This window comes from Equus przewalskii, chromosome 29 (genome assembly GCF_037783145.1).
Source record: "Equus przewalskii isolate Varuska chromosome 29, EquPr2, whole genome shotgun sequence".
Lineage (NCBI taxonomy): Eukaryota > Metazoa > Chordata > Mammalia > Perissodactyla > Equidae > Equus > Equus przewalskii.
Genome location: NC_091859.1, coordinates 42,248,905 through 42,267,959, shown reverse-complemented (window position 1 = coordinate 42,267,959; position 19,055 = coordinate 42,248,905). Strand labels below are relative to the sequence as shown.

Sequence of the window (19,055 nt, the reverse complement as noted above, 5' to 3'; positions counted from 1 at the left end):
GGAAACCTGGGAGCTGGAGCTAAAGGTAACGTAAAAGCAGATTTTGCCTTCTTTACAAATTCTCCCAGAGGCAGTCCTCCCCTCAGACTTCTCCCTGGCTCACTGGATGCACCTCTATACTCTTATGTGATTATAAGACGGGAGAGCTAATGAGATGGATAGTGAGTGACTTTGAAGGAAAAAAGCGAAAAAATCAGAAATGAATCTTTAAAGTATAAAAATACAAACCAAGCTTGAATATTATCTGAGAATAAATTACACTTCATTAAATGATCCTGATATTACCTACCAATAAAAACTTTTAATGGCTCCCATGGCTAAGGAGTAGGTCCCAAAACTCTTTAGTTTGGTATAAGGGGCCCTCCCAGCCGGAGTCCTCACCTGACTCTCCAACTCCCTCTACTTCTAGCCACCATCAAACACTACCCTTTCCATAAAATAAAGGAATCACACATAGGACACATAATTCAAGTAGGAATTTTTTTTCCAAAATCATTTATTTTAATTGTACATTACATTTGCTATCCCATTCTATGCCAAAAGACATACGTATTCTGAAATGTACCACGTGGTCACAGAAACTAGGATATAATGCGGACTGTCTCACTTCTTTCTACTGTGGGGGAACCACACTAAATACTTCCTTGAAAACATAACAGGATACAAGCGGTCTGACAAATGCTATTCAGTCATTGATTTATTCACTCAGGGATGAAGGATGCAAAAGCAAGAAAGACCCAGACAAAGAGGTCAGAGACTAGCTGTCTAAAATCATTACACATCAGTGTGAAAAGTCTCGCTTCCTTTAACCCAGAAATCATCACTCGGGCTGCCTCAGGCTCACACACACACTCCTCAATTCAGAGTCAAGCTTCTATATTTTCTCAATTTCTGGCTGGCATCTGCATTCTATTTCTAATTCACTTCTGATTAAACAGTTACATACTCTGTCCTCAAGATTATAATTCCTATTTCCTAAGAAAACAGACAGCAATGTACATAAGGATTTTAGGGGAAAACTCTATAGCACAATTTATAAGTTATCCTTAAATTGATGCAGGCTACAATTTTAAAAGTCATTCTTGAAATTGTGGTTTTTATGCACAATGGAATACTACTCAGCCATAAGAAATGATAAATGCAGCCATTTGTGACAACATGGATGGATCTTGAGGGTATTATGCTAAGAGAAATAAATCAGAGGGAGAAAGTAAAATATCATTATGATCTCACTTATAAGTAGAAGATAAAAACAATGACAAACACACACACAGAAACAGAGATTGGATGGTGGTTACCAGAAGGGAAGGGGAGAAGGCAGAGCAAAAAGGGGTGACTAGGCACATGTGTGTGGTGATGGATGGTAATTAGTCTTTGGGTGGTGAACATGATGTAATCTACACTGAAATCGAAATACATAATGATGTATACCTGAAATTTACATAATGTTATAAACCAACATTATCTCAATAAGAAAAATTTTTTTTAAAAAGTCATTCTTGCATCATCCCGAAATGGCTAAGTTTTTAATGAGAGGACTGAGTTAGGGGCAAAGAAGGAGAGGGGAAAGAGCGAGCAAGTCAGTTTTAGGAGCATTCCAGGACAGGAAATAATACTCTGTAATTCTGGAAATAAAATATCTGTAATTCAAATTCAAGGACTGACATCTCCAACAAATTTTGAATTTACATTTGAACTATTCCACGTGTAGAATAATTTGTTGAATGGCATGCTACAAAGACCAATAATTTTATTAACCTGGACAACAAGCTAACCAAGATATAGGCAAACAGTTGTTGCTGAATTAATCTCATTCACCCCTTAATAAATTACAGATATAAGAAGTTAGCATGTTGGAGGGAAAAAGGTCATCAATTTTGGCATCAGACAGAGTTCAAATACCACCCCAGCTACCTTTGTAACCCAGAGAAAATACCTTAACCTAAAAAGCCTCAGATCCCCGATGTGAAAAATGCCAAGAATAATACCTATTTCACAGGATCTTGAGAATTAAATGACAATGGCTATATGTTGCCTTTCATACATAATAATGATGCTACCTGGAGGAAAAAGTCCAGGTCATCAGAGGAGTGGCAGTAACAGTAATAGCAGCAGATGCATGGAAGCAGAAACAGCAGATCACATTTACTGAGTGATAATGACATGCCAGGCATGGGGAGCTTTATATACATTTCAATTAGTTATCACAACAATTTCATGGGGTGGCTACTATTATTTTGCCGATTTTACAGATGAAACAGTTTCAAAAGGTTAGGTAACTTATCCAAAGTAGTGAGTGGCACACTAGCCTCTGGTTTTAATTACTATGCTATAAAGATTATAAATCTGAAAAGTACGAAAGCTGTTTTCCAAGAGCAGCTAGTTTAACTTAATATTATCCAATTCACTGGGAAAGGAGACCAGCAAATTGTATAAATGCAGGCTCTCATTTCTGCTGAATCATACAATGTGAACTGATTTTGACTGCATCCAAAATTTTCTCACCAAGTAATCTGCCCAAATAAACTACCAGGATGAAGGAGCCAATTAATTGTGACAATTGAAAGAACTAGCACAAGAAAAGAGCTTCAGGGGCTGGCCCAGTGGCATAGCGGTTAAGTTTGCATGCTCCACTTCGGCAGCCTGGGGTTCACAGGTTCAGATCCTGGGCGTGGACCTAGCACCACTCATCAAGCCACACTGTGGTAGCATCCCACATAAAATAAAGGAAGATTGGCATGAATGTTAGTTCAGCAAAGATGTTCCTCAAACAAAAAGAGAAAGATCGGCAACAGATGTTAGCTCAGGGCCAATCTTCCTCACACACACACACAAAGAAAGAAAAGAGCTTCAGAATTTACACAGCACCTTCTCTCCTTCCCCACCCCAACTAAGAGCAGGGACTGCGGTCTCACTGTTCACCGTTATGCCCCAGGGACCACCAGTAGGTCCTTAATGAATACAGTATTTATTTTACTGACTGATCCTCAAACATTTTTTAATCTAATTGCCCCCAACCCAATTGGTTATTCTATTTCAGGAGGTTGGGGCCATAGCCCAGGCATTCCACGGGTGATTCTGATGCGTGTTACCAACTGAGAAGCAACAGTGTCTCCCCAGAGTTCTCCAGTGAAGTTCCTTATCTGAACCATAGAACAGAAAACGTTTTGAGCGACTGTCTTCTCAGTTCTCACAAGGAAAGCACATAGCTCCATTCCAGATGCACAGGAAAGAAGTTAATTCATTACATACCCCTGTTGAGAAAAACTCTAATCTTTTCAATCCTATTAATCTGCAACATACAACTCTGAACACAGAATTATCCATTATTGCCCAAAGGGAGTCATAGGGAACCCAAGAGCCTCTACCTCACTGCAGAACTCTGTGCTCTTCTGCCGAGACCCAGGTCCCCTCCTCCGCCCACCTTCCCCGCTCACCACATGGCAGCACACACACCATCAGCACTTTAACTCATCAGGCCCTTCATCCAACTGTTAAGGTCAGTCACACAAAAAGCTCAGAGCTCCCAGGTCATCCCTCGACCACAGGACTCTCAATCCCAGAGGCCTCTGTGAGTTCAGCATGCACCACCACCTGGCAGAGGTTCTATTTACTTCTTAGTCTTGTATCCCTCTCACCACCAGAACACAAGCTCTCTGAGGGCATGGATTTCTGTCTAGTGTATTGAGAAGGCACTCAATACATAATTGCTGAATGAACCAAAAACTTCCGTCACCAAAACAAAGCCTAACCCTGGCCTTCCCGCCAGTGTTCTCTCACTGCTCTTATTCCAGCCAAACTGGACTTCCCTATGTTCTCCAAAACACACCCAAAGATTCCTTAATCTGTGCTTGCCAGTGCTGTTCTTTCAACTAGAAAATGCCCACACTCTCTTCTTAACATGTGCTAGCAAAATCCTGCCTACCCCGCAGGCTCATCAAACTCTACCTCTTCCATAAAGTCTTTACTTACTCCAAGGCCACAAGTGATAGCTCCTTCTTCCCTCCCACCCCACGTCCCAGAAGCTCTGTATTTGTTCGTCTCCTGTGACATCTACCAAACGTGTTTTGTGTTACAGTCATTAATACCCTTATTTTACCTCTTCTTACTGGGGTTCTCTGGGGAAGTTCACAGAAAGGCTGCAGCATCCTCGAGAGGGTACTGTGTCTAACTGACCTCAGCATCCCCCTAGAGAACATGGGACTGTGCCCTGTTCAGAGCAAAGTGTCAAAAATTACTCACTGAGGGGCTGGCCCCGTGGCCGAGCGGTTAAGTTTGCGCGCTCCGCTGTAGGCGGCCCAGTGTTTCGTTGGTTCGAATCCTGGGCGCGGACATGACACTGCTCATCAAACCACGCTGAGGCAGCGTCCCACATGCCACAACTAAAAGGACCCACAACAAAGAATATACAACTATGTACCGGGGGGCTTTGGGGAGAAAAAGGAAAAAATAAAATCTTAAAAAAAAAAAAAAAACTTACTCGCTGAAATGAAGCAAAACAAAGAAATGCCGCTATAACAAACCACAGAGGGGTAAGAAGCGTTTGTTGCCTCTGCTTTTCCCCTCTGTAGAGCACTGTGCCTTTCTGCATTTAGGCCCCATTTCCTTTAATCCTAAGTGGTCAAGCGTATCAAAAAATGTGCTGGTATAACTGCTTCCATGTGTGTACATGTACAATTTAGAGGGCACAAGAAACAAAAGTATAAATCTTGAGCCAGAATATTTTCAGTTGTTATTTCTTGAAGACAAAGTTTGCTGCAACTGGAAATCTGGCTGAGGCCAATTACCAGGTGAAACATGAACTACAAAGACCGATCTCCAGTAAAATCTGTCTCCCAATGAAACTGAGGGCTTAGATCATCATTCATTTCTTCATTCGTTAAACTAACATTTGTTGACTGATCATGACATCCAGAACACCATGCTTGACATGACATCAATATCAGACAAATATACCGGTCAACGGACATTCAGGAGAAATAAACAACCAGATGAAACAGAATAACGCTTTCTCTTCTTAAAGGCATTCAATTGGTATGCCCCTGCTGTTGGGTATTTCAAGTTTTTTACGTATAATACAAATGCTATCTCACCCTAATGGCCTTCACCTGTAGGTGGCACAGTGCAGTGGTATCAGCAGTGACTCTGGAGCCAGGCTGCCTGGACTACATCCTGGCTCTGTCATCTCCTAGCTTTGTGACCTTGGGCAAGCTACTTAAGCTCTCTTTCTCAGTTTACAGATCTAGAATGTAGGGACAATAAGAGTACGGATTTCCTAGGGTTGATATGATGACTGATTTACTATTTGTAAAGTGCTTAGAACAGTGCCTGACATATAACAAAAGCTGTGCACATGTCTGTTAAAGAAAACATTTTACATGTTTTCACTGGTAACATATTCATAGTAAAAGCAACTAATTACCATAGCATAAAATGTAGAGCAGAGGTGAAGCTGGTTCTTAAGTGACATTTTTTTAGATTTAGGATGTGGTCAATTAAACGTTAAATTTCTGACTTATTACATATTTTCATTATGAAAAGAGCACAGTCTTACTTTAGAATATCATCTTAACATCTCACTGTATCTGGAAAGATTATAACTTAATATTTGGTCCCCAAGGCTAATAGTCCCTTTTCCTACCTTCCATCCTGGAAAGCCTTGCTGTGCCCCCTTGGAGTTCTGATCTGCTCTTGGCCATGCACATACGGAATGCACGGACAGAGGCATATCTCTGCTGTCCCCCAAAATATAAGGGACTGTAAAATTGTTTTTTTAACTGATGCAGTTACTCCAGAATGACAATATTACTATCACCCAAGTGACAAAATAATGCTACTAAAAAGCAGGAGCCCTGTCTTGAATACTAGTACATCAGGCAACTTTGGTGTCCTCAGCATTTAGCACACCACAGAAATTCAATGAATGTAAGTTAACTTAAAAGTTAAGGAAAGAGGCTCCACAGGAACAAGTATCTAGCAACAGTATGCTTTAGTTTAGTATTCTCCAAGCTTTTCTGATCAATAAAAAAATTTTCATTGCATCTCCAATATATGTAATTTATAGATAACCTACAATTGTCAAACTAGATAATAAATATTAATAAAGCTTAGTTGCTTATTTTTTTTAGATAACAAGTAAATATAAGCAGATGCTCTAATATATTCCTGTCATACTCAACAGGTCATCTTGCATATCCCACTCTGCAAACTACTCCACTAGTGGAGCAACCATGACAGCTGTCATCAAATAAAGGATGGAGCCTTAAAGAAAGAGGCAGCAGCACAGCTGAGCAATTCTGCTCATTACATGAACCGGAAGAGACGCAGGTGAAGCGATCGGTCCTGGGGGACTCTCCCCCATATCCTCCCTTGCCCTCTCCCTTGCCCTGGCAGCTCCTTTTAGGCACATCTCGAAGGTACCAATAGCCCCGAGATTTCCATGTCACTATTTGACACCTTGTCCCCTAGAACATGAATGAAACAAGGAAGCAGAGCTAGATATGGCCATGCTAATGATTACAATCAAGAAGCAGTGGCAGTCCTCAGGTTCAGCACTGCCACTGACCAAAGACAAGTATCTTGACTCAAGAGTTCCCACAGCAACCTTCCCCAGAACCCTGCTGGGCCAGGCCATCTGCTCTCGATTGACTGAGTCATCTGCTGTCTAAAGTAGCAACTTAGATAGCATCCTGAAGACAAGTTTCACTAAGTGTTTGATATTAGTTGAGCCTTCTGTTCTAGTAGTGTTCCAGTACTGATTCTGGTGAGTGTTAAAGATAGAGAATTCACAAGATTCAGTCTTTGTCCTTGAAGAACACATATTATAGCAGAAAAGCAAGTAATTATGATAAACCTGAAGACAGGAATGCAAAGAATTTTGCTAGGAAAACCAACAGAGAGCAGGTAATATCTGATCAGGGCCTATAAAGCATGAGTATATATATTCACCAGGAGGAGAGGCAGTGGTCAGGGCACTTCAGGCAGAGAAAAGGACATATGCAAAAGCATGAAATTACAGCAAGGTCTGGAGAATTGGAGAAGTTCTGTGTGGCTATAATGTGGTGACTGGGGGAGGGAATGGAGAGGAGTTGGAAATGAAGCTACATCATAAAGGGCCTCGTACGCCATATTACAAAATTTAATTACATTCTGTAACAGGTTATACATGCCACTAAAATGGCAGGATAAGATCTATGTTGGTAGTAGAGTAGATAACAGAGGAGAAGGGAAATAAAAATTAGAACAATCAAACTTTGTGCTATTGCCCACTCATGTTCACAGCAGTATTTTATTCACATTAGCTGAAAGGTGGAAGCAACCCAACTGTCTGGCGATGGGTGACCAGACAAGCAAAATGTGATATATACAAACAACAGAATATGATTCACCCTTAAAAAGAAAATTCTGACACATACTATAACATGGATGAACCTTAAGGACATTATGCTAAGTGAAATAAACCAGTGACAAAAAGACAAATACCGTATGATTCCACTTATATGAGGTACTCAGAGTAGTCAAATTCATAGAGACAGAAAGTAGAATGGTGGTTGCCAGTGGCTGGGGTAGGGGGAAATGGGAGCTGTTTAATGGGTATAGTTTCAGTTTTGCGAGACGAAAAAATTCTGGAGATTGGTGCACAATAACGTAAATATACTTAACATTACTGAACTGTACACTTAAAAATGGTTAAAATGGTAAATTTTATATTATGTGTACTTCATCACAATTTTTTAAAAGGCTATAACCAAAGTCCAGTCAAAGATGACATAAGGGTAAACCAGAGCTGTGACAAGAGAGTGAATTCACAAGATGCTGAGACAGTATATTCAACAAAGCTTCCTGATCAACATGAACTAGCAAGTGGAGGAGGAGTTGGGGATAACTCTGAGTTGTCAACCCAGTAGATGATGATCTTACATTAATCACTATACTAGACAAACCTGTTCATGAGAAAGAAGATTCATTCATTTACTCATGCTTTCATTCAAACAACTTTTTTTTAACCTGTTATGTGCCAAGCACTGTCTGGGAAATCATAACAGAATAAAAAAGATCAAATCCTTGCCCTCACAGAGCTAACAATCTAATGGTAGCATCATACGATAGCAAGCAGGTATAGGACATGATATATGGTATAATAAATAATGTGATGAAATGAAAGCACTTCTCCTACAAGAAAAATAAAGGAGGGGGAGGAGGTGACATTTAAGCAGAAACTCGCATGAAGAGAAGCAGCAGCTACAACTTTTTGATAAATAAAAACAGAAAATGTTTAGTCTGTCATCCTCAAATGGTTAGGTAATGATCAGTTTAAAAGTAGATCATTTGATAGGAATATGGACAAAAACTTGAATATTAAAATACAATTAAACTGTGTATTCTCCTTATATTTAGGTGTTCTTTACTGCAAAGCAATTTACTAATTTACAACACTGTTCTTCATGTTACTTAAGTCAAAAAACTACGAATAATTCTTTCTCTGAAATAGAAGCATGCATATGGTGGTGGTGGCCTCCAGGGCATTAGATTTATAAACATAGTACTTAAAATGACTTTAAAAACACAAACTTTTCCTTTTTGTTAAAGATGTTAAAGAAAAAACACTACTTAAGACTAGAAAGAAGTGCATAAGCTTAATCAGTGGAACTCAAATATATAGTAAGAATTTCAAAACCATGGCAATTATAAAAATTGTGATTACAATCAAAAGATTAACATTTTTTAAAGTTTGTGGTCATCAGATCTGTGATTTCTGAGTCAGTTTTATTTTCCTAAGGCCACATTTCCAATACGGTTAGGAAAAACACATACTACTGGAATGGAAAGAGTGCTGTGATCCTCTAACTTTACAGGTCAAGAAACTACATCCAAACAAGGTGAAAGACCTGGGGACGGTCAGATAAAGAAGCACTATCACAACAAGGCACAGAGCCAAGGTCCCTGCACTCTGAGGGCAGTGCTCCTCCTACCACAACAGCTGTGAGATCACAGAAGGCTACTGATTTTCTTTCAGTCTGAAATATCTATCGGAAAACTACAAACTGAGCAGAGTATATTCCAAATCATTATACCAGTGACGTGAACAAATGAGCACATTTCAAATATGCAGCTGTAATGGACAGTTGCGTGAAGACTATTATAAATTCAAGGGACAAGCGTAACATTTTGCTCCTAATGTTTTTTAATATGCCTTTACTGAGTAATGGCACCAACCTGGATTCTGCAACCCTATGTAAATCACTGCCTGTTGTGGCTAAGTTGTAACGTTAACCAACCAATTTAAAACCATTACTGACACAGAAACATGTATTTAGAGATTTTGTGCCAACTAAGAAACCACAGAGTTTTTCAGTCATGTACAGGATACTCTATATGGAATGCTAAATACTCAAAACCACACTGGTTTTTGGGTTACCTTTCTTGATTGCTCATTTTGGCATACATGGCTTTTACCAATTCCGGGCTTTTTAGAAAATGGTCTGTAATGATCAAGAACCTAAGAAAAAATGAGGAAAAAGTTTGGTTACTAGAAACATAGTAATACGGACATGGCCTTTACTACTTTATAGGCATATCTTATACGTAAAAGCACTACTTTCGACTGGATTTTTCATCAGCTGAAATCTTAAAATGTTTTAAGACATTGACATACTATTTTTCTATTAGGAGCTAAAAGAAAATAAAAACCTCAACATATTTTTCTCCAGTTTTACTTCTGAAAAATTTATTGAAATGATCCAAATGTATTCAACTTGGAGGAAAGGGGCCACTACAGCTTTTATCTAAGTTGAGAAAGGAAAATATGTCACTGTAGTTTAAACAGTAAAACGAAATTTAGCTACAAGTTCAGTATAAACAGAAAACATACTGATTGTTTTAGTCAGAAACTTAGTGCTAAAATTAAACAGAGAAATAGTCACGTCACACTTTTTACTTAAACATATGCCACCAACACAGTAATGAATGCTGGCTTGACTCTCGACTCTTAAAGAACTCTCAAGTTACCAAGAAAACATCCTCATTGTCAAGCAATACACTCACCTAAACTTAAGAGGTGAACTTATGGAAACCCTGAGGCAAAGATTATAAGCATATTTCTTCCAAGTACCACTGTGACAACTAAAATGACTGAATAGTATTATTAACTAATTCTGAAGCATATTTACCAGAGGGCATCTGAAGACGCAGGAACTAAAGAATACACTGTTTATAACCAAAGTTATAGTAATGAGTGACTGTAAAGCATTAAATATATTCACACACAGCTCATTTAATCACTTCTTAACAAATATATAATAAAAGTGTATCTTTCAATATGATAACCAAATGAAGTATATTAACTACTATAACATTGTTATTTCATATAAAAACAAATCTGAACACATATTCTATTTCTTCTGCAACCTTTAAAATAACTGATCAATACTCTGATGTAAAATATTTCTAATAATAATGGATAATATTCAAAATCCTCAAGCAATTTTGATATCAATTTAGGTAGGTCAACATGCATTTCAAGCCAGGTACACAAAATTGTAATCCTAAAGCTCATTCATAATTCAGCCATTTGGAGTTCAAAACATTTTCCCACATGAACATTAATTCAAAAAAACAATGTTCCAAGTTCTGTGCTAGGGGCTTGGTCACAAGCCCTATTTCCACACGCTAACAGTGGAGAAAGACCCATACATAGACAGCTAATTAGAGAAAAATGTCTTAAGTGCAACACACACACACACACATCACCGGTTAGAGAAAGAATGATTATGTAACCAGAGGGCTTGGGGAAGAGGGGACGATAGAGGGGGCAGAAAGATCAAGGAAGCTAAAGGAGGTGCTCCATGATTCCTTAGTTGAAGGAATCAGAGGTGACAAAAAAGGACTTGGAAAAACAGCATGAAGGAAAGAAGAGCAATGTGCTCAGGGAACTATCAAGGAACAAAATACTATTAAGGTTTAAAGAAGGGTTCAGGACCAAAAGCTTACATCCTTGAGCGCTACTGGCAAATGGCCCTCAGCCGGCAGCCTTCTTCACAAGGTCTCCCTGAAGAAACCTCCCCCGACCAAGGGTGGAGCTGACTGAAGACGGTGTGGGAACCATGCCTTACTTCCCCGACAGTGATCATTAGTGTTCTTTTTCTTTTTTCTAGATCAATTTTGTTAATCTTTTTAAAGAACCAACTTTGCCTTTGTTAATTTTTTCTATTGTTTTTCTGTTTTCTATTTCATTGACCTCTGCCCTCATCTTTTATGATTTTCTTCTTTCTACTTACTCAGGATTTACTATTCTCTTCTCTTTCTATTTTCATAAAGTAGAACCTTAAGTCACTGATTTCAGACCCTTCTTCTTTTCTGATATCAACATTTAAATCCGTAAGTGTCCTTCCAGGCCCTTCTTTTGCTTCAGCCCTCAAAGTTTGTACTTTCATTATCCTTCAGTTCAAAACAATTTTCTAATTTGCCTTGTCATTTCTTCTTTGACAAATCAATTATTTAGATGTGATAATTTCCAAAAATTTGGAATTTTTCTAGGTACCTTGCTATGGTTTTCTAGTTTAAGCCCACTGTGATCAGAGAACACACTCTGTATGTTTTCAATCCTTTTCAGATAGTTATTGAGACTCTTTCCTAGCCTGGACTATGGTCCATTTGGTGAACATAAGACACGTAGTTGAAAGCGGAGTGGATCTTGCCAGTGTTGAGGTAATGTTCTGTAAGCATCACTCAGGGAAGGTGGTCTCTAGCTCAGTACTACTGAGATCACCTGCACCTCCGCTGATGTCTGTCTACCTCTTCTCTCAATGGCTGCAAAGCAAGTGTTAAATCTCCAAATATCACTTCCAATTCCCAGCATTACCAACTAACAATTTACCCGCCTACCTTAAATAATTATAAAAGCAGACGAAACATACGGAACAACAGTATTCATACAATGGACAACAGACCCAAGTCAATCAGATTGTGGAAATAAAATGCACTTCTGAGAATTTCTTCTTAAACAAACAAAATATCCTAATGATAAATGTGATCTGATCAATTTGTTTATAAAACCCTTCAGGCCTACTTAGCAGCTTGAGACACACTGAGGAAAGGAGGGCAGTTCCACACGTCGGAATGTGTGCTGAAGACGGGGAACTGGAACTGAACAGGTTTTCCACATGCAGGGGCACTGAGAGTGCAGGGGATGGGGCAAGGACGAAGAAGGAAGACGGCTCACAGCCACGACAGTGCATGTCGCCATGACCACCAGCATTATTTGGAGCAAAAATGAAAGCAGATTCATATTTTGACCTTTATACCAAGATGAATTCCAACCAGGTCAAACGCTTAAAGATCAAAATTGAAATGATACAATACTGGAAGAAAGACTCAGTAGAAGGGTCTTTATAGCTATTACCCAGACATAAAAAAAAGATTGACAATTTTATGTAGTGAAAAATCAAAGATTTTTACATGAAGAAAAGTGCCACAAGCAAAGTTAAAAGACAAAAAAGTGAGAAAAAAATGTCTGCATTTTATTTCATATAAAGGGCTAATATCCCTAATTTAGAAAATATTCCTACATATAGATAAGGAAAAGACTGACATCCTAATAGAAAAATGGGTAAAAAAAATGAGAATGCACATAAAATAAAAATAGGCTCTTCAACCTATAAAAAGATGCTCAACCTCATAACAAAAAAATAAAATAAAACTACACAATGATAGCATCTTAAACCTCAGCAGGATTGGCAAATCCAAAATTTTGATGGCATACTGTTAGCAACAATGTAGGAAACCAGGTACTCTCAAAATCTGTCAGAGGGAATGTATCTTAGTACAACATCTATGCACGACAATTTGGAAGTGTTTGTCAAAATTAGAAAATTTATAAAAATTATAAAAGCACATCCTGTTTGACTTAATAATTGGACTTATGAATTTCCCTATAATCATACTTTCCAACATGCATATGTGACATGTACAAACAAGGTTATTCACTGCAGCATTTTGTAGTTACGAAAAGATGGAAACAACCTAAATGTTCACCAATAAGAGAATGATTAAATAAATTATGGTATATTTATACAATGGAAGATTAAAGAATTAGGGAGTTCTTTACATACGAATATGGAAAGATCTCAAAAATGTACTATCTAGTGAAAAAAGCAAGAGGCCCAAAAGTGTGGTAAGAAGAAAGAATGGCTTATCTGCTTAGGGGATGGGGTCAAATGGGATGTGCCACTCTTCCTCTACTCTGTACGTGGGTCACCGCCACGGCATGGCCACTGATGAGTGGTGTAGGTCTACGCCTGGGAACCTAACCTGGGCCACCAAAGTGGAGCACACCAAACTCAACCACTAGGCCACAGGGTCGGCCCCAAGTTTATCTTAACAGTAGCTATTTCTGGGCAGGCAAAGTTCAGTCACTTCTCCAAAATAACTTAAGAAATCTCTACATCTCTTCTCAAATAGATAAAGAGAAACCAAAACAAAAAATGACTTAATTTCATCTCTCTATCATGGCAACTCAGTGACACAGTGCTTCAGGTTATCTAAAAATCTAGGTAGAATTATGATAACTAAAATACGGTCTTCACCACTTCCTTGCAAAGAGTAACTATACACACAAATCATGTCACAGACTAAATAAACATTGTCAAATTGGCCTCTTCTCTCTTTGCAATCTAATACCATCCCCTCTCCCTATCCAAGCCATCCTTCAACTTTTACTTTACGACCGGCATTCTCTGGAACACCTCCCTCACCCCCAGACCAGGTGAACTTCCTGCCACATGCCTCCATGGCACCCTGAGCTTCCTCTTCTGAAACTTTCATGCTGGTTGCATAGAGGTCATCTCTACTTAGATGCACAGTGGGCATCTTAAATTTCATATGGCCAGAACAGAACCCTTGATCTCCCCTAACCCACCCCCAAACTGTTCCGCTCACCTCACTCAAACAAGCCAGAAACCTCGCTCCTCTCCTTGCCTTCCTTTCCCCACACCACCCGACAAAACGAATCCATCCAGAAGCCTCAAGGGCTCTCCCTGCATGGAATATTCAATCTATTCATTTCTCTTCATCCCCACTGCTGCCACCCTCATCTAAGCCACTGTCACCTCTTACCTGGATGACTACAACTGCCTCCTAACGGGCGTCCCAGCCTCCAATCTTCCCTGTCCTCCCACAGATCAACTTTTGTCCAGCAGCCAGAGAGACCTTTTAGAACATAAACCAGGTCGTTGCACACACTGCTTAAAACTCTCCAATCGCCTCCTATGGCACAGAGAGTGAAATCAATCACCTTTTCCTGGCTTACAAAGCCCTATGTAACGGGCCTCACTGACCTCCTGGACTGCTCGTCCCCTTCACCCATTCTGCTGGACTCCCTGGACTCCCTAGTGCTGCTACAGAGGCCCCTGCCGCGGGCTCTCTGCCCTCCGTGCATTCACTGCTTGGACTGTTCTTCCCAGCCTGTCTCCACGTTTACCCACAGATCTTCAAATGGTTGGCGATCTAGTTCTCTGCTCAAATGTCACCAACCCAGAAAAGGTTTCCTTGATCTCCAAATGTTAAAGAAGGACCTAGTCACTCTTCATCACCTCACCTCACTAAAGCATGTAATCATGACCTGATGTTTTTTCACTGTCTGTCCTCTCCATCAATCATATTTAAATTACTACTAATGAAAAGCTAATACTTTATAGTGTTTATGATGAGCCAAGAACCACTCCAAGGGACAGCTTAGCACACAAAACATTGCTGTAAATTTTTCTTCAAAGAATTTATCTAATATTTGTCATATATTTGGGGTCTTTTGTTCATTATCTGTCTCTCTCATTAAAATGTAGTGTCTTAAAATTTTGGATCTCCAGTGCCATGCACAGTACCTGACACACTTAAAAAACTCAATCAATAATTACTGAATTTATTTATTTGTTTGAAGTTAGCATCTTTAATCTTTTCTGAGTTTCCTAAAAGCCTGTATAGAGCAGAAGCAGTTTCTAAACCACAGGTTCTCCAAGATAAAAGCAAACCAGAGCCTCATGGAAAGGGCAATTATTCCCTGCCTGGAGACCACAGCCCCTTCTCCTATGACATGGTGGACAGCACTCTCAGCAGTGTCTTCATGGCAGGCCCACATTAAGACCAAGCGAAGCTGCTTCAGCACCGCTCCTCAGTGTAAACCAGGCCCCAAACCAGGGAGGACGGAGGGGCAGCTCTCCAACTGGTAGGAAAAACTCTGCTAGTATGCACGGAGGCACAGATGAACTGTCCATTTTTCAGGTAAACCTACTAAGCATTCCTTTGCACTTTTGAGTTATTCAGATAAGCACTGAGTGGAATGATGTCACACTCATACTCACTGGGTAACCAGTCAAATGCAAAACCATATGCTTTAAAAGTCAAGAGAACTGATTACTGCCTCATTCACTTTAATTAAATAAATTAAAAAGGCAAGGTACTCAAAGGGCAAGATGACATCTTCCCACGACGCTGCAGAAGAGAGAGTGGAAGCAGTGCTGCCATGCAAGGCTCAGAGACAGACATCAAGAGAGGCGGCTCTGCCACCCAACCACCCGCTCTAGTGAATGAGACCATGTCCATAAGTCTTTATGGACATGAAATACGAAAATCTGGAAACTTCTAATCTAAATCAATTCCTTCATTTTAAAAATAAGGAAAGAGAGGCCCATCGAAGTTTTTTAGTGTCTTGGTGAGGTCCCTTGGTTACCTAAAGCCAAAATAAGCACTCAGTTTCCTGACTTCTGTGGTTGCTCCTAGAATGTTCCCCTGTATCAAGCTTGCCATTTGCTCAAGCAGCCTCTCTGGAAAGGAGTTCGGGTGAACTTAAAAACCTGAGGTCTGGTTCTTCATGTTGCTTTCAGTTCAAAATGATTAAGGGTAAAACTCATTCATTCTTTCTTTCATTCAACAAAGAATAAACACCTACCAGTGAGTAAAGATAGTGACATTTTTACTTTAACTTTAGAACTATTCAGAGGATCAGAACAATTGTCACTCACATTCAACTTACAAATACAGGCAGGAAAAAGTGTTCTGTGTGGACACCCATACAAACGATGGGAATTCTTTGCTACACCACCTTATGGCATAACATTTAATATATAATACTAAGTGCAAATAATATTATACACATAAAGCAATGATGACAGAATGCCAATGGGAGATAGATGTTTTCCTTGCAACTCGAAAATGGTAATTTACATGGTTATCAATTATGTGTAAGTTTTTATGTGAGGACCATTAAGACAGGAAACCATCAGTCTGTTGATTCAGTGGAGATGCTTCTACTAGAAAACAAATGAGTTACTATCTCTGAAAAAACATTATAGTAGCTAGGGTTTCCTGAACATTGCATTTGTAAGGCACATTTACTGGGCTGCCAGATTTAGATGAATTCAAATGCCAAAATTCAACCCTTGGATTCATCCAGGGTTATCCAAGAGCATGAAAACATCTTTCACACCTACAAACAAAAGGAACAAACATTTTTAGAAGGACATTATCCGAATAATTCAAACTGAGTAGTGCCAAAGCCTTTCTCGCCTACTCTTTCCTGTGTTTCTTGTGTACCTAAATAAAAAGACTCAAAGTTATTGAAACCTTACATTTGTCCCTTTCCAAGAAAAGATACTAAACCCATGAATCCTAACACCATGTAGTTTTGCACTCTGCATCAGCCATCCCATAATGTTGGGGGGGTGTGAGGGCAAAAGCAGGTGTTCTTTAATTTTCAGGCATGGGTTCATATTTAACAGTGAGAAGTAACTTTTGGAGGAAGATTAGCCCTGAGCTAACATCCGCCACGAATCCTCCTCTTTTTGCTGAGGAAGACTGGCCCTGAGCTAACATCTGTGCCCATCCTCCTCCGCTTTATAAGTGGAACGCCTGCCACAGCATGGCTTGACAAGCAGTGCATATGTCCACCCCCGGGATCCAAACTGGCAAACTCTGGGCCACTGAGGCGGAGCACACAAACTTAACCACTGCACCACTGGGCTGGCCCCCTACAGGGAAAAATTAACAATTTTGTTGGAAGCCTCTGGATATTTTGTGATCCCATTTTTATTTACCAAATGCAGAGTTCCTCTCACACAACTCAAAGTATTCAGTGTCTGTACTGGAGAAGACATCAGTTAACTACTAATACTACTTTCTATCCTTTTTCCTGTCTAATTCCATTTAGGGTTTTTGATAACTTTAACTTGAGCTATTCTGAAGCAGATTTTATATTCCGCTCTTTATGACATTCTGCCCTTTATTCTATGCTGCTAAAAATTGCAGATGGTTAAAATATAGATCCAAGATACTTAACAAATGAAAGAGAGTTCAGCCACAGAAAATTTCTCTAAATAAGGGGACTCTCACGATTCATCCGCCATGTTCATGAAATACTTGCACACTGAGGGAGGTTTTCTAGGCCAAGCACAATATCACGATACTTTCATATACCAACTTCTGTTTGTGTACAAATGGCAACTCAAATACAAATAAATGTTCAGAAAAATAAATCATTTAAAAATTAGGAATGGAGGCCGGCCCTGTGGCTAAGTGGTTAAGTTCGTGTGCTCCGCTTCAGTGGCCCAGGGTTTCGCTGGTTCGAATCCTGGGCACGGACATGACACTGCTCATCAAGCCACGCTGAGGCGGCGTCCCACATACCACAGCTAGAAGGACCCACAACTAAAAATACATAACTAGGTACCGGGGGGCTTTGAGGAAAAAAGGGAAAAATAAAATCTTTAAAAAAAACAAAACAAAACTAGGTATTATTTCAACAGAACAATAAAGTTTACACTGAAAGAAGTCAAAACTGAGAAAGCTCACACCTTACTTTTGAAATGCAAGTGAGATTACTGGCAGCTTGAGGCTCCACCCAGAGACAATCTTTGCCCTAAACACACTGACCACTATGTGGAAACACACATAAAAAGCAGTTTTAAGGAAAACAGGAGAAGAGGTCTATTAAAAGAAAAACAGCAAAAATTTCTGATGAATTTCATTATAATGAAAAGGTCAAGTCCTTAAGAAGGCATAGCCATTACAAACATATATATGTACCTAACAATAGAGTAGGAGAAAGAAGGAAGTAAAAGCTGACAGAACTGAAGAGAGAAACAGAAAATAATCCACTTTCAATAATGAAGAGAACAACTAGACAGAAGATCATCAAGGAATTAAGAGACTTGAACACCACCAGACACCAAGTGGACCTAGAGGCACCTACAGAACATTCCACCAAAGCCAGAATACACAGTGTTCCCAAGTGTACACGGAACATTCTCCATGATAGACCAGATGTTAGGCCATAAAACAAGCCTCAATATATTTAAAAAGAGTGAAATTATATTATAAAGTGTGTTCTCTGACCACAATGGAATGAAATTAGAAATCAATAACAAAAGGAAATTTAGGAAATACAGAAATATGTGGAAATTAAATAACAAACTCCTAAATAATCAATGGGTCAAAGAAAAAAAGTCATCAGAAAAATTAGAGTATAATTTGATACAAATGAAAATTAAAACACAACATACCAAAATTTATGAGATACAGCTACAGCAGTTCTTACAAGGAAATTTATAGATATAAATGCCTATGTAACAAAGGAGGATTTCATCATATCAATAATCTAACCTCTATCTTAAGAAACTAGAAAAGGAGCAAACTAAACCCAAAGCAAGCAGAAGGAAGGGTTATAGCAGAAACAAATGAAACAGAGAACAGAAAATCAATAAAGAAAAATCAATGAAACCAAAAGTTGCTTCTCTGAAAAGATCAAAAAATCTGACAAATCTTAAGCAACAGTGACCAAAAATTAGAGAGAAAACTAAAATTACTAAAACTGGGAATGAAGAGTGAACATTCCCACCAACCTCACATGAATAAAAAGGATTCTAAGGAAATACTATGAACAACTGTGGGCCAACACATTAGACTGCCAAGGCCAAATGGACAAAGTCCTAGAAAGGGACAAACTACCAAAACTGACCCAAGACGAAGCAAACAATCTGGAGAGATCTATAGCAAGTAGAGATTGAATT

The 19,055-nt window shown here is 39.2% G+C and overlaps 1 protein-coding gene across 3 annotated transcripts in view; it reads right to left on the bottom strand.

Annotated features, from left to right (window-relative positions):
- Positions 1 to 19,055, bottom strand: part of ATXN10 (ataxin 10) — a 179,920-nt gene that overhangs the window by 105,344 nt on the left and 55,521 nt on the right. For all 3 annotated transcript variants that reach the window (XR_011534625.1, XR_011534626.1, XM_070599860.1), the window contains exon 6: positions 9,419 to 9,499. Coding sequence is in view for 1 of the 3 variants with exons in the window: in XM_070599860.1 (XP_070455961.1) it covers positions 9,419 to 9,499 (81 nt within the window). In the remaining 2 variants the exon portion in view is untranslated. The remainder of the gene's footprint in view (positions 1 to 9,418; positions 9,500 to 19,055) is intronic.